We start from the raw sequence: 12,353 nt of genomic DNA on the forward strand, positions 1-12,353 counted from the left end.
TGGGCGAGGAAGAGGTGGAAAGAAAGCAGCTTTAACTTTAAATGCATTCTCCAAGTTGCTGACTGGCTTGGCAGAGTGATTTAAAGAGAGAAATGCCTTCTCTAAGCTGGCTGATGGGGTGGTGGGGACTTCAAGAGCCAGACCAATGTGTGTGAAAGAGCCACGTATGGCTCCCGAGCCAAGAGTTTGACCACCCCTGCTCTAAACCACTCCACTGGCTCAGTGTGTGTACAGTGGCTGGCACACACTGTTATCCTACCTTTCTATATAACACTTTCCAACAAGGAGCTCAGGGCTGAATGAACAGTTCACCCTCCCTTGTTTTATCGACAGCCCTGTGAACTAGGTCAGGCTGAGAATGAACCATCTTGCCTTGTGTCACCCAGTGAGCTTCGTGCTGTTTAAAAGGTTTATATTGCTGTAGCTCACCCTGAGCCCGTCTGTGGGAAGGACAGAATATAAATCTAAATAAATAAATAAACCGAGGTCTCCAAATCCTTGATTCATCCTTCAAACATAGTTGGAGCTGACTTGTGCTCTCTGTATGCCTGTGTGCATGGATACGCTCAGGGCTTTTTTTTTTGTAGAAAAAGCCCAGCAGGAACTCATTTGCATATTAGGCCACACCTGATGTCGCCATTGTTTCAAACAGGGTTTTGTAGAAAAAGCTCAGCAGAAACTCATTTGCAAATTAGGCCACACTCACTGACACCAAGCCAGCCAGAACTGCATTCCTGCTCAAAAAAAGCCCTGGATACACGATATATGCATATACACAGCAACTGTATGTACATCTAGCACTGCATTCATGTTAAGTGTGTATCTTTAGGAGAATGCTGTCAATCACAGAACATGTTTTTTTAAACAAAGCTGACTGACGAATATAAAATATATTTGTTTTTATGAGCCAGAGCCATGGTGAGTTCTGCATAAATCCTGTTAAAATGACTGGGAGCACAGCAAGTATACTGCTGCAGCACGTGTCCCAGTTATTTTTATGGGATTTGTACAGCAGGATTCCTTCTTGGTTGGCAAGTGCAGTTTATTAACTTGGGGACGAACATGTGAAACATCACGAAACCACCTGTTAGTCAAGATCAGCACCAGAGTCCCTGTTGCCCCATCCCATCTTCTCAAGCAAAGGTCAGGTGACCAGAGACAGTGACTTTTCATGTAGTGCACCGTGATGGTGAGAAACCTTCTTAACCTTGCTGTTTATCCAGGCATTTCAGTTACAGTATGGTTGTTCTTTGCACTGTTCAGCTGTTAACAGGGTGTTTATTATAGGATTTTATCGGTATTTTATTCATATTCAACCCTTGGTTGCTTTCAACTTTGAAAGAGACCCTTAACGTTTTTAAGAAAGTGCAACCAATATATATATATATCTCAAATCATGCATTTGAGGAAGTGAGCTCTGAATCACAAAAGCTAACGCTAGAATAACTTCTCTTAAATTTAAGGGGCCACTGGAATACCATTTTATTTTGCTGCAATATAGACTAACACAACTACCCTCCAGAATCCCGTGCAAGCACCAGTCATTTTCGACTCTGGGGTGACGTTGCTTTCACAACGTTTTCATGGCAGACTTTTTATGGGGTGGTTTGCCATTGCCTTCCCCAGTCACCTACACTTTCCCCCCAGCAAGCTGGGTACTCATTTTACCGACCTCGGAAGAATGGAAGGCTGAGTCAACCTGAGCCGGCTACCGGAAACCAGCTTCTGCCGGGATCAAACTCAGGTTGTGAATCTCATATATACACGCACCTTAATTAAAATAGTTGGCTGAAGACGGTTCCAGAAGAGACCATAAAGAGTATTCGAAAGGTTTTGAGGAGTAACTGGGACTCACTGGCAGTTTGGTATATTAAGGTTTGAGAATCAGACTAAAATCCAGAAGACCCAGATGTTCATTCCAGCTCTACTGTGGAAGCTTGCTGGGTGACTTTGGGCCAGTCATACACTCTCAGCCTAAGCTACTTCATGGGGTTGTTGAGAGCACAAAAAGTGAAAAACCTAAGCTGCTTTAGGGCCCCACCGAGGAGAAAGGCAGGATATAAATGAGGTAAAATCTGAGAGACCTGAGTTCAAATTCTCACATAGCCATGGAAGCTCAGTGGGTGGCCCTGGCCCAAAGGGTAGCCATGATAATAAAATGGACACAGGGAGAACACTGCTGTAAATCACTTTGGGTCCTCGTTGATGAGAAAAGCAGGTTATAAATTATCAAAATCAACAGAGGCTCCCTCTATTTGGAGGCAGGAGACAAAGTGTTTGGCAGCTGGCCTACAGCCAGCAAAAACAGCACTGCGGACTGCTTCTGCCTGGCAGACCAGCATTAGCTGAGAGCATTTGGACATATATGGACATATGAAGCTGCCTTCTACTGAATCAGACCCTTGGTCCATCAAAGTCAGTATTGTCTACTCAGACTGGCAGCGGCTCTCCAAGGTCTCGAGCTGAGATTTTTCACACCTATTTGCCTGGACCCTTTTTTGGAGATGCCAGGGATTGAACCTGGGACCCTCTGCTTCCCAAGCAGATGCTCTACCACTGAGCCACCGTCCCTCCCCATTTCTACTTTCCTAGTGCTTAGCTTGTTAACAAATACTCTCTCCTTGCAGGGTCCTCTGGCTATAGGGACTCCTCCTGGAACATCACAGTATTCAGGGACATGGAGATCTGTAACATACACATGAACCTCTCTGGTTATGAACATCCTTCTCACACAAGTGACCAACTCCTGATGTTGCCTCCTGGCTCTGGGATTCAGAGGCTTAGTGCGGAGGTTCCCCTCAGTCACCATGGCTAGTAGCCGACTGATAGATTTATCCTCCCTGAATCTAATATTTTAAAGCTGTTTATTCCTGTAGCTATCGCTACAACCTCTGGCAGCAAATTCCACATTTTAATCACTCTATGTAAAGTCATATTTCCTTTGAGCCCGTTAAGGGGAGGGTGGGATATAAATCTAATAATATAGAGCCAGTTTGGTGTAGTGGTTAAGTGTGCGGACTCTTATCTGGGAGAACCAGCTTTGATTCCCCATTCCTTCACTTGCACCTGCTGGAATGGCCTTGGGTCAGCCCATAGTTCTTGCAGAGGTTCATGAAAGGCAGCTTCTGGGAGAGCTCTCTCAGCCCCACCTACCTCACAGGGTGTCTGTTGTGGGGGAGGAAGATAAAGGAGATTGTGAGCCGCTCTGAGACTGAGATTCGGAGTGGAGGGCAGGATATAAATGCAATATCATCATAAAAAATGAACCTACTGCCTGCCTATCAGCTTTATTGGATGCCCTCAACTTCTAGTATTGCAGGGGGGGGGGGATTTCTATCATGATCAGTGTTCCCTTTAAACTGAGTTAGCGTGAGCTAGTTGGCAGCTTTTTACCCTCCATCTCACACATTTTTGCCTTAGCTCAGGAAGACCCCAGAGCACGCTGATTAATGCAGCAGCTCAGAACTTTAATGCCAAGTGGCTTGTAATTTTAAAGCCGGTAGCTCACAAAGTAGAATTTTTGCTCACAAGGCTTTGCAGCTTAAGAGGGAACATCGATCATGACCACCTTAGTTGTCTCTTTTACAAACGGAAAAGTCCCCAATTCGCCATCCTTTCCTCATAGGGAAGATGCTCCAACCTCAGGCTTGGGGGGCTATTCTAAGCATGTTGACCTCACAGGCTGTCCAACTAGCACCTATATGCAATGGCTTCTTCTACACATGCCTGCAGGTTAAGACAATTAACTTATACTAAGTGCAGATATCAGCTGGAACAGACTTGTTAAACACGTTGCATTGTCCTGCAAGTCACTTTGTACTAGTAATCCCTGTAGGGTTCGATGCTGAACAGCGACACAGGCACCAAATTTCTTCTACGACATTATTTGGCGCAGGACTCACTTGCAACATCTCAATCCTCCTTTACCACTTGGAGGAAGGAGAGTAACGTCACCAGCTGAGTGGAAGAACAACGCCACTTCCACGCCCACTGGCACCCAGGCAGGAGAGGAGAGGCTGGAACAAATGGACCATAAACAGAGGCTAGATGGTCATCTGACAGTAATGAAGATCCTGTGAATTTAGGAGGAGGTATTTGTGAGTTTCCTGCATTGTGCAGGGGGTTGGACTAGATGACCCTGGAGGTACCTTCCAACTCCATGATTCTATAGGATTGTGAAGACCACAGCATAGTATAGGGTGGTAGGTTGGTACAGTGATGGGATCAAAAGCCAGGCAGACATCTCACATACTCAGCACAATCCATGGTAGTCTTCTTGTGCAACGCTCATTGAAATGGATAAGTACTGCAAGAAGTCCACATGACATCCCTCCACAGATACAATAGTTCTCACATGGAGTGGGAGGGGGATGCACAAAAATAGCCAGAAGCTTTTCAGCACAAGCATGATTGAAAAGTTACACAGCTTTGCTGTTTGACTGGTGCTTATGCAAAAGCCTCCCCCCGCAAACACACACACATACCCAGTGAAGGTTTTTCTCTGTCTTTAGGAGTCTCAAAATAGCTTACAATCTCCTTTCCTTCCCTCTCCCCACAACAGTCAGTTTGGTGTAGTGGTTAAGTGCACGGAGTTTTCTGTGGGAGAACCAGGTATAATCCCCCACTCCTCCACTTGCAGCTGCTGGAATGGCCTTGGGTCAAGCTCTCGTAGGAGTTGTCCTTGAAAGGGCAGCTGCTGTAAGAGCTCTCTCAGCCCCACCTACCTCATAGGGTGTCTGTTGTGTGTGTGTGGGGGGGGGAGAAGGTAAAGGAGATTGTGACCGCTCTGAGATTCAGAGTATAGGGTGGGATATAAATCCAATATCATCTTCTTGTGAGGCAGGGGGATCTGAAAGAGTTCGGAGAAAACTGTGACTGGCCCAAGGTCACACAGCAGGCTTCATGAGGAGGAAGGGGGAGACAAACCCAGTTCTCCAGATTAGAGTCTGCTGCTCTTAACTGCTATACCATGCTGGCTCTCACAGTAACTTTTGTCTCATGGATCAGATCCATCCATCTGCCTCCAATTCTACTGTCTATAGGAACACCCCGAATCTGCAGTTTGAAGCAGCTGCTTCCCTTTGCCCTCGGTCATATCTGGCTTTGAATACGAAAGAACTCAGGTGCACCTTTCATGTGAACTCACCCATCATATACAGCAGCCATTAAAAACTGATACCTAGTTCTGGAAACCCCATGGCAGAATTTTTTTAAAAAAAAAATGTTTTCCAGCTTTACCCGTACCCGTACACCAAAACCAAGACTCTTTGGTTTCACATTGACTTTCCTTTTTATTAACGCCAACTTGTTTTAATTTTTTTCCTTTTGTTTTTCTTTTTAAAACAATAGCACAAAAAAAAATGTGTTTCAGGGAAGCAGTTTGACAGCTAGTTCTCTGATGACCTTCCGATATAACAGTTAAAGCCACACCAAGTATGAATTTCTTTGTAAAAAGGCTTTTTTTTAAAAAAAGGGGAACTGTAAACGTTTTTGTGGGAGTGGCGGTGTTGGGTTTGAAGTCTGGTGAGCAGGTGCATGCTACTCTGGTAAAGCGACTGATGGCACACCATTTAGAATTTCATCATGCCAGCTAGCACAAGTTTTAAGGCTTCTGAATCAAATTACCATCAAACATCACTGAAAGGGGGAGGTGGGGTGGGAAGCTGCAATCACAAGGAGTTTAGGGCAGCGTTTCGGTTTGGAACCGGGAGAGCTTTTTGGACAAATTACGGTGTTATGCATAAAGGAGGCCTGCCCTGTGGTGGCCCCAAAAGGGATGGATCCAGTCACAGTATTGTACTTGCATGCAATGGGAACGTATCATTTAAACAGAGAGAGCATGAAAAGGGTGGCAGGATAATTCTCTCTCTCTCATCATGTGGCTACGAAAGACATTTCCGTACAAGTTCTTATCTTCTCTAAGGAGGACATCAGCAAATCAAACCATAAAGGGAGAGGAAATATAGGAAAAACATGGACCATTTGGTTACCCACACCCCACAAAGAGATCATGAGACAAAGGAACAGAAAACAAGGGTTCTTACAAAGCCTTTGAATCTGAACTGAGATTACGGGAGGCCTCCCTGAAAACCCCCGCCAAACGCAGCACGAGGTACGCCACGCGGTCTTTCGGAATCGAACCATTCCACACAAAGCGTACATGCTTCTGCCGTCTCGTAGTGTGCTCTCTGATGGGCTCAGAGGCATTAACCCATTCCTGCCCTCAACTTGCCATAGAATTCAATTCTCACTGTAGAAACCTCTGGCTTCCTTGCACTTCTTTGTTTTTTTAATAGAAAGCAGAAGGGAATGGTAAAATAAGAAATCGTTCATCAGTAGATGCAAGGGGGCGGGGAGGGAAGGTGTTAAATATTTTAACCACTGACAAGGCTTAAGGAATTTTCACAGTTTTGTTACGCTCTATTTTATTACTATTATATTTACAGGGTGGTTTTTTGTTTTGTATTTTTTTGCTGAATTGCTGATAATTTTTTTTCTTTTCCTTTTTTAAATAGAATTTAGTTCTGGAGTGTGAGCAGGAACCGGTTAACTACATTCATCGTCCAATCTCCATTCGTTTGAGAAAAGACTCCAATTTTCCTTGGCGTGTGATTCAGCTGTCGGGTTAGCAGCTCCTCTTCCTCACACCGAGGCAGTCGGGCCACAGCGGCTGGGATGCCCGGGTAGGGGGTGGGTGGGGGATGAGGGATGAGGGCTCACACAGCTGTGGGTGAGGCCTTACGCTGCAGGAGGTACTGGTGGACGTTTTCGGCATCCCGCTTGAGCCACGCGGCGTTCAAGAGGATGTTTTCGCAGCACTGCTGAATGGTGCGCTCAGCTGACGGAGCTGGATGGCTCTCAAAGAAAGCCTGGGGCGGGGGGGGGGGGAGAGGGAGAAGAAAGAACAAAAACAACATCCGTTGGAAGTGCCGCACCAGACAACATTTGTAAACTTACCGAACCCCACTTAATGTGAAACCGGGTCACCCACAGCTTGCAGACCAACTTTTCTTTTTTGTACGTAACGTCTAGGAGAGCCACTACTGCAGGGTTCCCCAACATGGCACGTGTGGGCGGCACGGTGCTCGCTGACACCTTGCTTGGCACCCACCGAGTGTCTTCAGAAAGCAGTGGGGTCAGCATGACTACTGACTGGCCACTGGAGATCTGATGGGCTGTGCAGATTAAAACAAAAACCGATGGGGCAGCGATCGCCACCAGTGTCGTTTTTATTTTTCTCATGCCTCTTTTGCACATTTTAAAAAATTACCCCTCTTCTCCTCTGTACTTGAACTTCCTCCGGGGGGGGGGGGGTTCCACCTCTTGTCGCAGCCATTTTGAGCCCAGCACTCTGTGTCAAAATAGCAGCGGTACCAACAGGCTCAAAAAAGATTGGGGACCTCTTGATTATTGCATATGGATATGTGTGTGTGTGTGTGGACACCACTCTAACCATTAAGGCAGCTGAAGACGCTTTTAGAAAGCAGGTATTTAAGTTGCCTTTTGAGCATTTTTCCGCACTGCTGCAATGGCAGGCTCAAGTCTATTCCCAAGAAGATACAGGCAGGTACAGGTAGGTTGTATTCATCATTTAACAGATCGCCTCTTTTACTTATCTGAGTGCCCAGTACTCCGGTTAAGAGGATCACACACAAAGCAATTGACATTGCTTGGGAATCCTTGCATTCCTGACTATCAGAACATTCAAAAGCACACAACTGCATGCTAAAAACTCATCTGAATTTAAAATGGCTGTTTTTTATGTTGTCTACAGCTTGCACAAAACACACAAAGCCATTAACTGGACAAAGAAAGTGAAGCCCTTTGGTGTGCTGAATAATATGTACAAAGCCTGGTCCTTCAATATGCCAGCTGAATATTATCTACAATGCCTGGCCCTTCATTCTGCAAGGCACATGAAGCCTCCCCAACCCACCCTCACTTCTGCCTTCCTTTGCTATTACCGCCATCATTTTCCTGATGTGGCCCCATACCTACTAGCAGCTGCATTTTATTGTGTTACAGTGTGCATATCTACAGTCAAGGACTGTGGGCCTGATTCAGCCGCCAGCAACAGAATAGCCAATGGACTTCCTCTCCCCACAGTCTGCGCCATCACGTGAAGGCCCCATTTTACGTGGGGCGGTGGCGGCTCTGTGGTAAGTCTTTCGCAGTTGAAGCAACAGATTTGTGTGGCATAATGAGCCAGACCCGCTTTGCAACATGCAAGGGAATGTGTGTGCCAGACCACTCACCAGTGTTCCCTCTAATTTTTCTTCCTGACTGAGCACAGCAGTTCACAATCTGAGCAGAATAGAACTGCTGTAATCTTAAAAATGGGCAATGGGCAGTGCAGGACCCTGTGTGGCTCCAGACTGCTGCTGAATGAGGCTTCCTGTGTTAATGGGTGGCCGCTCACATGCACAGCTTAGAACAGGGGGCTGAATCAGGCCCTCGGAGGGCTCCTATCAGGCCCGTGAGCAACTGGTTGGCTGTCATCTGATTCTTTCTCCCTCTCTTGCTTCCTTCTGCATCACAGCTTGTTTTGCAAGGCTTGCTCAATCGCACAGGAGCTACAGAGCAAAAATCTCTATTTTCCCCATGGCTGGGGCTCCTCCCTTGGGGAGGAGGGGGAGAGAGAGATTGTTTAATTCAATTTATACCCCGCCCTCCCTGCTGAGGCAGGCTCACGGCGATTTACATCAAATCATAGTAAACTATGATTGCAGTTATAAAATCAATAAAACCATTAAACAGTACAAGTTAAAACAATCTACAGTTGGTGCTAACAAATCAGATGTTACTCATATTCTCAGGACGACAGTTGTTCCAGAATTCTCCTAGTCGACTGAAGGCTTGCCAGAAGAACGCGGTCTTACAGGCCTTGCAGAACTGAGCGATGTCCCACAAGGCCCTAACCTCTCCCGGCAATTGATTCCACCAGGAGGGGGCTGCCACTGAAAAGGCCTGATCCCTGGTGGTCGACAGTCTCGCCTCTTTCAGCCCAGGGATCACTAGGAGATGTTGAGATCCAGATCTTAGTACTCTCTGGGGAACGTGTGGGGACAGACGGTCCCTCAGGTAGACAGGTCCTCGGCCACAGAGGGCTTTAAAGGTAATAACCAGTACCTTGTAACGAATCCGGTACACTATTGGTAGCCAGTGCAGTTTCTGCAGTGCTGGCTGTATGTGCTCCCACTTGGGCCGCCCCATTAGCAGCCTAGCAGCGGCGTTCTGCACTAGCTGAAGTTTCCGGGTTCGCGACAAAGGCAGCCCCAAGTAGACGGCATTACAGTAGTCCAATCTTGAGGTGACTGTTGCATGAATCACAGTTGCCAGGTCGTCACGGCCAAGGAAAGGAACCAACTGTTTCACCCGCCTAAGATGAAAGAAGGCGGATTTCGCAGTTGCTGCTATCTGGGCCTTCATCATCAGGGAGGCCTCCAATAGCACCCCCAAGCTTCTGACCTTGGCCGCCATTGTCAGTGGCACCCCGTCAAAAGTTGGTAGGGGGATTTCCTTGCCCAGGCCGCCGCGACTCAGGCAAAGGACCTCTGTCTTCGTCAGGTTCAGCTTCAATCAGCTCAGCTTAAGCCAACCAGCTTTGCCAGGCTCTCTCAATCACACAGCAGAGCTACTGAGCTAAGACTCTCTTCCTTCTATTGACTGAGGCTCCTCCCCCTCCTGGTCCCCTGGAGAAGGAAAGAAAGAGCCAGTTTCCTTTGTCTAGTTTCCTGGATCCCATGGGAGAGATACAAAGAAAGCACCTTTAAGACCAATGAGTGCTAATGTTTTAGGCATGTTTTATTTTAATTTTCAAAAAAATCTTTAATTGTGTTTGTCTGTGTCCTTTATAAAGTTTATATCTCTGCTACCTAATCTTAAATAGGTATACACATGGCCCGGCCCGACATGGCTCAGCCCAGCAAGATCTCATTTATGTCAGATCTGGCCCTCATAACAAATGAATTCGACACCCTTGGCTTAGAAGGAGCTCTGCTACTCACTGAATATCCCTAAACTTTACTGTTTATACTCATGGTGAACTTGTACCTTAATCCCTCTACAGCAGAGCCCTAAAATACAGGATCTAGTTGTACTCAGTATCCAGTCTTTAAAGACAAAAACAAACAAACCCCAGAGCACCATTTTGCAACAAAATACCTTCCAAGGGAGACTCCAGTGTGAAGCCACTAAACTGGATTTCATTAAGAGGTTCCCCACCTCACTCTCCTGGCTAGAAGAGGGATACGGATTTTTTCACTCTGAATGCAGTGTTTCCCAGCTTGTGGACTGTGAAGCCTGCGAAAGTGGGTCACAGGCTGTTGCAGTATTTATTTTACAATGTTTCTATGCAATCTTTCCATCTAATTCTGGATCCCCAAGATGCTGGTCAAAACACTTTTTTACATGCATACAGAAATAAAAATAATTTGTCAAAACAAAACATGGAGACACACGAACAGGAAAGGAGAGTCACTAAGGGTCAACTCAAGAGGGCATAAAAGAATTGGAAAAATCTTCAGCTGCTAGTGGAAGACAGTGACTCGGTGGGTGGGTGGGGACAAATGAATGTCCCTAGGTAGGGAATTCTATCATTCCCACACTTCGTTTTTTGTAAGTAAATTTGGTAGTGTGGGTGGCCCTACCAAAAAGGTTAAAAAGCACTGCACTAACTTTATTAACTTCCTTAGCAAGACTCAAGACTCTACACCCCCCTCCCCCCCGCCCAGTGGTGTTAATCAACTTAGTTTGATTCTTTTTAAAAGACCATTCCTTAGATATTCGACTTTGTTCATTTTTCTCCCCCATGTGTGAAACAGCTGCACTGTGAGGATCCACTCAATGCAACTAACACAGTAGTCCATGACAACTCAGCTGCCCTGAGCCTGTTAGGGGAGGGGCAGGATATAAATTTGATTAACTAAATAAATAAAATAAACTTATGCTGCTATGCAATTGTTGGTCTTTCAGGTGCCTGTTTGTTTTTCCTGCCAACGGACACACAGCTACCCATACCCCGCCAGGAATTCTTATCTGGTCTAAAACCAGACAACCCTCTTTACAGGACAACCATCTGTAACCGTGTTGACCGTTCCACAGCTCCTTGCTTGGGAGGTCTGTCGACTAAGCTTTCATATGGGATAAAATCAGTTTTACACTGATGCGCTTACTGCGCTCTTGGCTTAATTCATCTGGAGAGAGCACAGACTGGCCGGCCAAAAAAAAAAAAATGTGATGAGTTAGGGAAAACCACTCCAACATTATCTCGCTCTGTGACACACTTGGCCTCTCCCCCTCGGCTGTGATGGCCCAACAAGCGGGGATGAGAAAGGGGAAAAGAGGCCACATGTGTCGGAGGTCGGCCAAACAGACCCCCCCCCACTTCCCCCAATCCAATTCTTACCTTAACTTCTGCAGCCATTTTGTCGATTGCAAACCCATCCACCGACAGCTGGAACAAGAAAGCAGAGTGCACGGAGATGTTAGGAGGTGTGGGGCAGTCAGCAGCCTCGCCTTCTCAATGACTGCTGTAAAAATGACTTCTCATGCCCACCTTTATTAGCCTAGATATCAAGAAACCCCCTTGGTAGCGATTGTAGAGCTCTTCCCAGTTGTCTTTGACGAACTTCCAAGCAGCTTTTCTGCCCTGCTTGCTCCCTCCAGCTACTCCACCGATAACGGATACCGTATCCTGGGGACGTACCTCTTCCTGCAAAAGCAAACACGAGTACATGCCTTAATTGTGGCAGTTTTGCAGCATTCTAGACACAACCGCCCAAAAAGGGCAGCTGATGCATGCCACTGTAGCACAACCTAATCTGCCGTAATCTGATGGAATTCTAGCAAGAGCTCCTTTGCATATTATACCACGCACCCCTAATGTAGTCAATCCTCCAAGAGCTTACAAAAAAGAGCCTTGTAAGCTCTTGGAAGACTGGCTACATCAGGGGTGCGTGGCCTAATATGCAAAGGAGCTGCTGCTAGAATTCCACCCCTGGCCGTAATTACTAGGGCAGCAGTTTTCAAACTATCCAGCTTCACAGAACCCTTTCTAATCTAACCTGTGTGTTTTGCAGAGGATTCTGGGAGACACGGCAGTGCACACCTCCTTTTGTAACACCAATCGTTGTATAAACGACATCGGTACTCTTAGGATACAACCTGTGCAGCTCTGAGGCTGCACAGAGGAGGGGTGGTGGTGGAAAGCGCCAATAAGTCGGAGTTGACTCATGGCAACACTGCAAGGTTTTTCAAGACTAGGGACAAGCAGAGGTGGTTTGCCATTGCCTGCCTCTGTGCAGTGACTTTGGATCTCCTTGGTGGTCTCCCAACCAAATACTAACCAGGAC

At 46.5% G+C, this 12,353-nt stretch overlaps 1 protein-coding gene across 1 annotated transcript in view; it reads right to left on the bottom strand.

Annotated features, from left to right (window-relative positions):
• Nucleotides 1-5,266: 5,266 nt before the first annotated feature.
• The window catches only part of NPEPPS (aminopeptidase puromycin sensitive), a 125,780-nt gene continuing 118,693 nt past the window's right edge, over nt 5,267-12,353 (bottom strand). The window contains exons 21-23 of the mRNA XM_060256178.1: nt 11,558-11,713; nt 11,408-11,455; nt 5,267-6,869 (exon numbers count right to left, since the gene is read on the bottom strand). Of these exons, the coding sequence (XP_060112161.1) occupies nt 6,717-6,869; nt 11,408-11,455; nt 11,558-11,713 (357 nt within the window). The 3' untranslated portion in view covers nt 5,267-6,716. The remainder of the gene's footprint in view (nt 6,870-11,407; nt 11,456-11,557; nt 11,714-12,353) is intronic.

The sequence above is a fragment of the Heteronotia binoei genome, chromosome 15, assembly GCF_032191835.1.
Source record: "Heteronotia binoei isolate CCM8104 ecotype False Entrance Well chromosome 15, APGP_CSIRO_Hbin_v1, whole genome shotgun sequence".
In the NCBI taxonomy this organism is placed as follows: domain Eukaryota; kingdom Metazoa; phylum Chordata; class Lepidosauria; order Squamata; family Gekkonidae; genus Heteronotia; species Heteronotia binoei.